We start from the raw sequence: 11,735 nt of genomic DNA on the forward strand, positions 1-11,735 counted from the left end.
CTCTTCAAAAAAGATTTAGCAATGGGTTCTTCGATATGACACCCTTAAAATTACAAACCTTTGTGTATCAAAGGACAGTATAAAGAAAGTGCAAAGACAACCCAGAATGAAAGAAATATTTTCAAGTGATATATCGGAGAAGGGTTTGGTATCTAGAATACATAAAAAACTCTTCCAACTCAACAACAAAAGGACAAACAACTTAATCAAAAATGAGCAAAAGACTTTAATGGACATTTCTCCAAGGAACACATACAAACGGTCAATAAGCACATAAAAAGATGCTTGACATCATTAGTCATTAGAGAAATAAAACCATGACGAAACATGACTTTTCATCCACCAGGATGGCTGTAATGAAAAAAAAAAAAAAGGAAAAAAAAAAGTTAGTGGAAATGTAGAGAAATCGGACTTCTTGTTTTAATCCATTTGTGTTGCTGTAAAGGAATATCTGAGGTTGGGCAATTTATAAAGAAAAGAGGTTTATTTGGCTCACAGTTCTATAGGCTGTACAAGAAGCATGGCACCAGCATCTACAGCTGGTGAGGGTCTCTGGCTGCTTTCACTCATAGTGGAAAGCAAAAAGGAGCCAGCATGTGCAGAGACCACATGGTGAGAGAGGGAGCAAGAGAGAGTTGGGAGAAGTCAGGTTCTTTTTAACAATTAGCTCCCACAAGAACTAATAGAGTGACAACTCATTACTACAAGGATGTAACCAAGTGATTCATGAGGAATCTGTCCCCATGACCCAAATGCCTTCCATTAGGCTCCCACCTGCAACATTGGGTGTCAGATTTCAACATGGGATTTGGGAGGACAGATATCCAAAATATAGTATTCCTCCTACACTGCTTGTGGGAATGTAAAACAGTGCAGCCATTGAGGAAAACAGTGTGGTGGTCCCTCCCCAGAAATCTCATTCCTAGGTATATACTTGAAAGAATTGAGAACAGATGTTCAAATAAGCACACGTACACACTTATGCACAGCATCACTATTCGCAATAGCCAAAAGATAAAAGCACTCTAAATGTCCATGAATAGGTAAATGGATAAACAAAATGTGGTATATACATACAATGAAATATTATTTAGCTACAAAAAGGAATGAAGAACATGCTAGGATATGGATGAACCTTAAAAACATTATGCTAAGTGAAAGAAGTCAGATAAGAAAGATCACACGCTTTATGATCTTTTTTATAACAATAACTGGGTTGAAACTTTGATTTTAATGCGAGATCCATGCCTTAAGTTGTCAATATATTAAAGAACAAATTTCCAGTGTGCTAGGGGTTGTGGATTGTGATATTTCTCAATATGAAACTACACACTGCACATTCTGCAATAATTTTTTGGGGAACTGTGTGATGAGCAACAGTCTCTGGTTGTCAAAACCTCCCAAGTGCAGTCACTTAAATTTAGAAAAGGTAAAATGTATAATATGTTTGCAATAAATATATTAGAAATCCTTAACTTTAAAGCAACATATATGACTACAAAATTTGCAAAAAGCAAACCACAATTCTAAAAGAAAAGAAGGTCCTTTCTAAATTTTCTATTTAAAAGCCAATATTACCTTTACAATCAGAAATAAAAAACAAACAAAAAAGCTTTGATAATGTGCAGGTCACCTCCAGCACTTTCCGTGGCATTTATTTACAAATATGAGTCATTCTGTTGAGATCTCTCTCACCAGGTAGACATATAGAGAAATGGTTTTTAAGGATCATTACTTAGGAAGACTTACCTACAAGAAGAAAAGTCAGTGTAAACATTGTACTTAGAATAATCTTCCATGATCGAGTTACCCTAAAAGAATAAAAACAATGATTAGAAAAAGAATTTAACAACATCATGCATTTAACTTGGACTTTAGCCACTACTCCCAAGTCAACAAACTTACTTATTCTCATTCTTGCTTAATCTAGGTTGAGTCTATGAATTACTTTAATTTCCAATCCACTATTTTTTAAATCAAGAGATCATTTTCGTGATGATACACACTTACCAGCATATATGTGAGCACATAGATTTAGTCATACCTCTCGCTTTCACATATGCAATGCTTATGCTAGTATATGTCTATTTATATTCTTAAAATGCTTATAAGAAAAAAACAAAGGCAGTTTTCTAGATGTCTCAAATGTAGAATTAGCTACGAAAAAAGAAAAAGAAGAAAAATCAGGCTCTAATTTTATGGAAATTCGGTATTAAGATAAAAAACTATGACAATTAACAAATATCTGATAAAATTCTTTGAAGTCATCATGACCTTTTTTCCTACTCTGTGTTGAAGTATAGTATGCTATACAAATACGATTTGTGTTCTTTTCTGTATAATTGTACAGCCCAGTGATGCTTCACAGAATGAACACATCCATGAAACCTCACCCAGGACTGGAAATTGAGCACACTCAGTTCCGTGGACTGAATTGCACTCCTCCTCCCAACACAAACACACACCACACACACATTCATTTGTTGAAGCCCTACCCTCATTGTTACTGTATTTAGAGATAGGGTCTTTAATTGCTAATTAAGGGTAAAAGAGGTTATCAGTGGGACTCTAAACTAGCAGGATTGTTGTCCTTAGAAGAGGTGGAAGAGAGACTAGAACTTTTTCCCTCTTTGTGCAGTCAGAAGAAAGGTCACATGGGGACACAGTGAGAAGGCAATCCAGGAAGAAAGCCCTCACCAGAGACCAAATCAGCTGGAATCTTGGACTTCCTAGCCTCCAAAACTGCGAGAAAATAAATTTCTGTTGTTTCAGCCACCAAGTCTGTGGTATTTATTGTTGCAGCCCGAGCAGATAAATACACCAAGCCCATCGGAAGCCCATCTTGTGCCCTCATCAACCCTATACCTCCCACCTCTGAAGGTACCTGCTCTCCTGAGCTCTATCCCCATTAAGTAGGTTTGCTGGGTTTGAACCATCTATAAATGGACCCATTCAGGTATGGGCCCTATCTGTCTGCCTCCTGTTCCCAGCCTTATGTCTGTGAGAGTCAACTGTGCTGTTGTGTATAGCTGTGGTTCATTCATTCTTATAACTGTATAGTATTTCATTGTGTGAATATACCATGTGGTTATCCATCCTAACATTGATGGGTGTTCAGGGCTATGATAAACAATGGAGTTATAAATATTACTACAAGCAATGCAGCTATGAACATTCTTGTACATGGTTTTTGATGAAGACAAGTATGTATTTCATTTAAGTATATTCTCAAGAGAGGCATTGCTGGGTCATAGGATACATGCATAATCCGTTGCAGTAGATTTTGCTCAGTTTTACAAAGTGGTTGTAATGATAACCTTTTCACATCCAACCTTTTAAAAAGCCCTAAAGGGCGGATGGGGAGGGAAGCTAAAATGATCACATTAAACTAAGGTGAAAGTTGTAAACTTCTGGATAAAGTATTACAAGTTGGCAAACTAAAAATTTCTACTTAAAACATACGAAAAATCACATTAAGGTGGATCATTTGTTAACTGTATTCACTAGAGTGGGCCACCTAATTCTCCCAGAACAGAATCTTTAAGTAGCTTATCTCCCCTACATAAAGCAGTCATGCCTATTAGCCATCCAAGAGTGTGAGACAGTGTGGAAAGCAACTAAGAAGAGAATTTTCTTAACTCTCTTCCCTCCAGGGAAGTATATTCTGAAACCTCTTCCTTTTAACTATTATTGGAGATGTGGAGAGCGGTAAAGGGTCCACTGTATAAAAAAGTTGTTCATAGGTCAATTGTGGTCTATAAGAGCTCTTCTGGTGGGCTGCATTAAATGAAAATTATCACATTACCATATTTACCAAAGATTAATTCCAGTGTTATTTTTTTTTTTCTACTAGAAAACTTGCTGCCAGGTTCTGCATTGCAAAATTCCTTCGGTGCCTTCGCCCAGCCAGTGGGATTCTGCCATTTGGGGCAAGCATATTTTGTTATTACTGTGATTTTGAAATGCTGCTCTACTTGTACTAATAACTTTGTAGTATTCCTTTTATTTTTATTGACAGTTTTGTTTCTGTGCAAGTGCTTCATTGTTACCAATAGGAAGGTTATTTCATCACCATTCATAATGCAGATGGCCACCACGCCCAGCCAGGGCATGGACACGCATCTGCCTCTCTGCTTCAAGGGCCTAATTGTATCATATGTCAAACCAACTGAATAATACAAAGTCCCCCACCCCATATACCTACCACTTTTCTATGGCAAATCTGGATGTTTTGCCGTGTTTGCTTCAGTGCTTTTCTAATAAAGTTTTTGTTTTTCCAGCAGGCAGCACATGGGCAGGGCGTTTTAAAATAGGTTTAGGGTCTTTGGATTCCCTGCTACAATAATCCCCACATATGTTCTCACTAGAGGAAACAGGGTGATTCACTCAAAATATGCATCCCCTACCAGAGTCTTTAGTCAATTATCACCCAAGAATGTAATAAATGCCCCTCTGTGCCCAGAGTCCTGAGCCCGGTGCTAAGCTCTGCATACCACCAAGACTATACAAGCGAGGCCAATGACCAAAAAAAAAAAAAAAAAAAAAAAAAAAAAAAAAAAAGTGAATTATCTGGATGGTTTTAAGTGCCTGCTGCTGCGGCTCATTCTTTTAAACAGGATGGCTTTCCTTTCTTAATCCTTGTCCCCAGTCTGCTGTTATTAATCCAGATACTGTTGACATAGAAGTATTGTGATCAAGCGTAAGTACTGTGATCAAGAGAAACCTTCAAAGGAAACTATTTGGAAATGATTTTCTCTATAAAGGAGGAAAACACTGTCTGTCAGGTAACAGGTAACAGGTGAACAGGACACAAGTGACAGATGTGACACATACAACCTACAATTTCAGGCACACCATTCTGCCGTGTTTACCTACCCATTCGTATCAGGGTTTTCATCCTCTGATAGCAAAGTGCTGCCACTGGTGCTACCGCTGGCATCTTCAGAGCAACCTCTAAAAAACATGGCAGCCCTTCTTGCCTTTGCTTTTCCACTCATGATCCCCTACCAAAGAACAAACAGCTGGTAGGATGAAGAGCAACATTTGTCCTCATTCCTATTTTATTAAAAACGTGAAGCTATACATACAGTTTTTAAATTTGTTTTGTTTAATGTCTTCTTCCTCCACGGGTGTTTCTTCTTGAAGAAGGAATTTTGTAAAGCTTCTGAGTCTTCTGTTGCATCATCCTCCGTGACACCTCATAATGCAGATGGCCACCACGTCCAGCCAGGGCATGGACACGCATCCACCTCTCTGCTTCAAGGGCCTAATTGTACCATATGTCAAACCCACTGAATAATACGAAGACCCCTCCTCCCATGTACTTACTACTTTTCTATAGCAAATCTGGATGTTTTGCTGTGTTTGCTTCAGTGCCTTTCTAATAAAGAAAATATCAGAAATATAATGGTAGACCCCCAGGTATCCTGAATCTCAGCCCTCTCTCTTATTTTCCACAGATAACTACAGCCTGAAAATTGATATACTCTATTCTCATTATTTTTGATACTTTACTATGTAAATGTGTATCTACAAATAATATTGTTTTCATGCTTAAAATGTAGACTAAATGTTATGCCACTCTTGGTTTTCTTACAATATTATCCATCTTGAAACATTAACTCCACTCAGTTTAATTGCTCTATGGTATTTCATTGTATATACATGACAGTTCATTTACCCGTCCTTCTATAGATGTATACTTATGTTTTTTCAGTTTTTTTTGGGCAAAGAATAATGCTCATTGCACGTTGTTATATACACATCACAAGGTTTTTCTAAACATACACCTAGAAACAGAATAGTTAGGTGGAAGGATGAGCTGGTTTATTTGGGGCATAAATTCTAGGATGACAGTTATTTCACTCTCAGCACTTTGGAGATACTACTCCACGGCCTCGTGGATTGATTGTTGCTGATGAGAATTCTGTCTGATCTTCATTTCTCTTGTGTTTTTGGCAATTTCTCTGGTAGTATTTAAGATTTTCTGTTTATCCTTATTTTCCAGTTGTATTTTAGTGTATCCAGGTTTGATACTAGTTTTTGTTTTTCCTCACTTATAACTCAGAGAGTCTTTTCAGTTTGGACACTTGTGTGTTTTTTTCAGTTCTGGACTATTTTTCAGCCATCAGGTCTTCAAATATTGCATCTCTGCCACTGCCCCAATTTTCTTAGAATGGTCCACCTATTGACACTTGTGTCTCCCCTTTACTTTCCATATAGTTCAACTGCTCCTTCATATTTGTTTTTGCCCTTTTCTCTTTTTACTTATGCTGATTTCTGGGTGCATTTGTAAGTGTTATTTTTCAATTTACTATCTATTTTCTGAGAGTCTAGATCTATCCCAAGAAACTCCCAAGTTTCTACTTTTTTACCTATTGGTCCAAAATTTGAAAGTTACAAAATGGTACACAGCAAATATGGCCTTTCCACCCTGCGTTTGCCTTCTAGCTATTGGTTCCCCTCCCTCCTAGCATCTATGCTACCATTTATACTATTTCCTTTCAAAGATGTGATATGCATGCACAGTATGTGACATTGTATTATATATGTAGCATTTTATATGTATATTTATCTCTCCACATTCCTCATGGTAGCTTACTATAAACTGTGCTCTCCATCTTGCTTCTTTCACTTAAACATTTATCTTGGAAGTTTTTCTGATGGTTTGAGATAATCTTCCTCATTCATTTATGATTGAATAGTGTTTCATTGGGTGAATGGGCCATAGGCTGTTTAGCCTGTCTCATATTGATGGGCAGTTTGATATTTAAAATAATGTGCAATAGTAATCTTGTATTTAAGTTATTATCCATATGTGTGAATATATCTTTAAGGATATATACCCAGAGGAGGAATTTCTGGGTCAAAGTCTATGTGTATTTTTCAAGAATAAACCCGTACATATACAGCCAACTAATCATTGATAAGTTTGCCAGGTGTGCACAATAAGGAAAGGACCCTGTAGTTCCTTCAATGAATGGTGCAGGGAAAACTAGATATTCACATGCAAAATAATTAAATTGGACACTTATCTTACACCATGCCCAAATATTACCTTGAAATAGATAAAAGACTTAAACATAAGAGCTATAACCATAAAATTCCTAGAAGAAAACAAGAAAAAATCTCCTTGACATTGGTCTTGACAATGACTTTTTACATATGCATCAAAAGCACAAGCAAAAATAAATAACTGGAACCATATCAAACCAAAAACCAAGAAGCTTTTGCACAACAAAAGAACTTAATAGCAAGAAAACAAATAACTGAATTTAAAAGTTGGCAAAAGTCTTGAATAGACATTTTTTTTTTCCAAAGAAGACATACACATGGCCAACAGACATATGAAAAGATGCTCAACATCATTAATCATCAGGGAAATGTAAATCAAAACAACAATGAGATATCACTTCACAGCTGTTAGGATGGCTATTATAAAAAAGATAAGTGGCTAGTGTTGCACAAAGTGGTACACGCCTGTAATCCCAGCTACTTGGGAGGCTGAGGCAGGAGGACTGCTTGAGCCCAGGAGTTTGAGACCAGCCTGGGCGACATAGCCAGACACCGTATTTTTAAAAATTTGTTAATCTTAAAACAAACAAAAATATGTAAAGATAAGTGTAGGCAAGAATGCGGAGAAAAGGTAACCCTTGTATACTGTTGGTGGGATGGAAATTGGTATACTCATTATGCAAAACAGTATGGAAGTGCCTTAAAAAATTAAAAATAGAACTACCATATGATTCAGCAATCCCACTTCTGGGTATATATATCCAAAGGAAATGAAATCAGTGTGTTGAAGAGATAGTTGCACTTCCATGTTCATTGTATCACTATTTACAAGCCAAGATATAAAAACAACCCAAGTGTTCATTGATGGATGAATGAATGTGATTTATGCACACGCACGCGCGCGCGCACACACACACACACACACACACACACAAGGTGGGTGGGGGGTGGCGGGGGGAGAGAGAGAGAAAGAGAATGGAATATTATTCAGCATAAAAAGTAGGAAATTGTGTTATTTGTGTCCACATGAATGAGCCTGGAGGACATTATGCTAAGTAAAATAAACCAGACACAGATAGGTGAATACTGTATGATCTAATTTATATGTGGAGCCTAAAATGTCAAATCTGTAGAAGCGAAGAGTAGAACGGGAGTTGCCAGTGGCTGATAGGCAGAGGGAGTGGGAATGGGCAGATGTTGGTCAAAAGGTGCAGAGTTTCAGTTACAAGAGGCATAGATTCTGGGGATCTAATGTACAGCAGGCTGACTACAGTTAGCAATATTGTACTGCATACTTGAAATGTATTGAGAGAGTAGATCTCAAGTGTTCTTACCCCACACATGCATACACAAAGGTAACTAAGTGAGATGATGAATATGTCAATTAGCTTGATTGTGGTAATTATTTCACAATGTAGATGTGTATAAAATTAACATGTACAACCGAAACATAGAAGTTTTGCTTGTTAATTATATCTCAATAAAGTTGGAAAAACTCCAAAATGTGTCATTTTCCTCGGGAAAAATTTCAAACAAAGAAAAAGGCCATTATTTTAACATGCAGAGCACTGCAGAGTCAAAAAAATCCAGTCTCTCTCCTGTGTGAAAGAAGATGATCTTGTTTCTCCAACGAGGTTGAAAACCCAAACTGCTATATAACACTGAAATACATAAATATATATCAGAAAAGAAAAGCTTGTCTTATAAATTACTCAGATTATCAGAAAGAAAGCACAAAATGTAAAAGCCCCTCCAGTTTGTGAAACCCTGGTGAGAGTGTGTTGTGTGTTCTAGAGGGAAAGACTGAACCCACAGAGGTGAAGTTTGGAGAGGGGAATTATACAAGGGTTTTCAGCTGCTTGAGATAGGAATAGACAGTAACAAGGCAGGGCAAAAGTGGAGAGATGGAAAAGCACAAACAGAAGATGTGTCCTGAAAGTTTAAATAAACCAGCTTCAGCCAACAACATGGGTAAACCAACAGAGACCAGGCAGGAAAGAAGGACCAGAGGGCTTTGAAAAATCCGAATTTGTACTCAAATACATTTTTCCTCTTCTCAAAAAGGTCATAAGCAGGAGATTATCTGCATATCTACAAGTAAAGTGAATAAAATTAGGCATAAAGTGAAAATATATGTCAGAGAAAGTTGGATCTTTCTAAATACTGAGGGCCATAATGTGGTAGAAAGATGATCATGTCATAAAGTATAGAAAATAAAGACATTGAGATATTCTCATTATAAATAAATTATTATTGTGTCATGTTTTAATTTGCATGGCATCATTACCTACATTCTTATCTGATCTGGTTTGCAAATATTTGTAATTTCAATCACACTGCAAAAGTCAAAAATTGGCCAGGCATTGGGGGGCTCATGCCTAGAGGCTGAGGCAGGAGGATACCTTGAGGCCAGGAGTTGGAGACCAGCCTGGGTGACATAGCAAAACCATTGTCTCTACTAAAAAATTTTAAAATTAGCTAGATGTGGTGGTATGGGCCTGGAGTCCTAACTACTCTGGAAGCTAAGGTGCGAGGATCTCTTGAGCTCATGAATTCAAAGCTTCACTGAGCCATGATCACACTAACGCATTTCAGCCTGGATGACAGAGCAATATCCTGTCAAAAAAAATAAAATAAAATAAAAATAAAATAAAAAGTTTCTTCTAAAGAATGATAACACTTCATCATCACTCAACTTATGATTTCAGCTAGTCAAGAAGGTTATCAGCTAGGATGAATGCTGTACTCTTCTGTTAATCCAATGGAGAAATAAAGATGCTCTTTGGTAATGACAGCTCCAGTTATTATGATCAATTAAAAAAAATAACCTTCTTGACCAGGAGCCGTGGCTCATGCCTGTAATCCCAGCACTTTGGGAGGCTGAGGCGGGTGGATCACGAGGTCAGGAGTTTGAGACCAGCCTGACCAACATGGCGAAACCCTGTCTGTACTAAAAATACAAAAATTAGCCAGGTGTGGTAGCACGTGCCTGTAATCCCAGCTACCCCGGAGGCTGAGGCAGGAGAATTTCTTGAACCCAGGAGGTGGAGGTTGCAGTGAGCTGAGATCGCGCTACTGCACTCCAGCCTGGGCCACGGAGCAAGGCTGTCTCTAAGTAAATAAATAAATAAATAACCTTCTCTTGACCATACAATCGCGTAGCTAGAGGATGCCGTGACTTGCACAAACAAAAGCATTTGTCATGCTTGGCAATAACCTAAGAGCCTGTATACGCAGGGGAACAAACATTTGACATTGCAGTATGAAGTCTTGATTACTCATGACTGGACCACTGAAGATGCTTAGAATTTGTTATGAAATTGCCGGGCGCGGTGGCTCACGCCTGTAATCCCAGCACTTTGGGAGGCCGAGGCGGGCGGATCACAAGGTCAGGAGATCGAGACCACGGTGAAACCCCGTCTCTACTAAAAATACAAAAAATTAGCCGGGCGCGGTTGTGGGCGCCTGTAGTCCCAGCTACTCGGGAGGCTGAGGCAGGAGAATGGCGTGAACCCGGGAGGCGGAGCTTGCAGTGAGCCGAGATTGCGCCACTGCACTCCAGCCTGGGCGACAGAGCGAGACTCCGTCTCAAAAAAAAAAAAAAAAAAAAAAAAAAAAAAAAAAAAAAAAAGAATTTGTTATGAAATTATATTACAGCAGGATAAACCACAGAATTAGAGTTAATTCCTGCACAAAAACTATCTTCTCTTTAACCAATTCTGATATTACCTGTCTCCTGCTAGATTTCTAAGGCTATACTCATGTAACAGAAACAGACTCATGTTCAGTTCAAGTTGTCAAATACCCACCGTCACAAAAAGTCTTGATTTTTTAAAAAAAATTTCAACAAGAGAAAACCAAGGCTACTAACTGTTGCTGCAGTCGTTGGAACAACAGGATTTCTTTGAATGTTCTCTGCATCAACTTATCCCCTCAAACTCTCACAAGGGGTTACCGCTGGGTAATTAGCCCTATTATTTTTGCCAGGGTGGCATGGGGCTTTCTGGGTATCAAAAGTGTCTCCTACCGAACTGTGCCATAGCTGTTGGTGTCTATTGACCTCACCAAGCATATGCCAGATCGATAATCTTCATTCCCATGAAGCACCATTGGTAATATATTCATTGTACTTTCTGTAGACCTCAAAATCCACGCAACCAAAAAGTTCGCACTGAAGCCAAGTGTTTGGAGTTCTAAACACGATTCTATATAAATATAGTCAAGAGCTTTAAAAAAAGTCTCTCAACTTACAAAACAGAATTATTCCCGAAAAATGAGATATAAGGAAGAATGTTCACATAATTTTATCATCGACACACAATTTCCAAATACTTATTAGTCTTTAAAAAACGCATTAGATGAGAAATTTGCAAGCAAACTTGTCTAAAACTAAGGATTCCTTTACTAAGTGAACCATTCATTACTCCTGCATCTCATTAGTAAATTCTTTTTTTTTTTTTTTTTTTTTGTATACTGGTGGGGTGTTTTGTTTTGTTTTGTTTTTAGGGTGAGACAGTTATACTTTGGAAAACATGATGCATGTCCCCAATTTTTCTGGACCTCTCTGCAGTAACTGTGGTCCCCAGCCAGAGCGGCACGAGGACTGAGGCCTGACTCTTGCCTTGGGCCCACGTCCCCACGCCCCCACACCCCCACACTCCCACACCCTCACACGCTTGTAACAGTAAGGCCCTGCTCCCATCCCCGCTAAGTCCCGCCGG

At 38.3% G+C, this 11,735-nt stretch overlaps 1 protein-coding gene across 6 annotated transcripts in view; it reads right to left on the reverse strand.

The window, feature by feature from the left end:
• Positions 1 to 5,226, reverse strand: part of LOC105492352 (Sad1 and UNC84 domain containing 3) — a 47,076-nt gene extending 41,850 nt beyond the window's left edge. For 2 of the 6 annotated variants that reach the window (XM_011759367.2, XM_011759365.3), the window contains exons 1-3: positions 5,088 to 5,226; positions 4,876 to 5,003; positions 1,750 to 1,811 (exon numbers count right to left, since the gene is read on the reverse strand). In XM_011759367.2, coding sequence (XP_011757669.1) covers positions 1,750 to 1,811; positions 4,876 to 4,997 — 184 coding nt within the window. In that variant the 5' untranslated portion in view covers positions 4,998 to 5,003; positions 5,088 to 5,226. Of the gene's footprint in view, positions 1 to 1,749; positions 1,812 to 2,010; positions 2,158 to 4,875 lie in introns of all 6 variants that reach the window. The other 4 variants (XM_011759368.2, XM_011759369.3, XM_011759366.2 and 1 more) reach the window with 4 other exon arrangements.
• Between the last annotated feature and the right edge of the window lie 6,509 nt (positions 5,227 to 11,735).

The sequence above is a fragment of the Macaca nemestrina genome, chromosome 4 (assembly GCF_043159975.1).
Source record: "Macaca nemestrina isolate mMacNem1 chromosome 4, mMacNem.hap1, whole genome shotgun sequence".
Classification (NCBI taxonomy): Eukaryota; Metazoa; Chordata; class Mammalia; order Primates; family Cercopithecidae; genus Macaca; species Macaca nemestrina.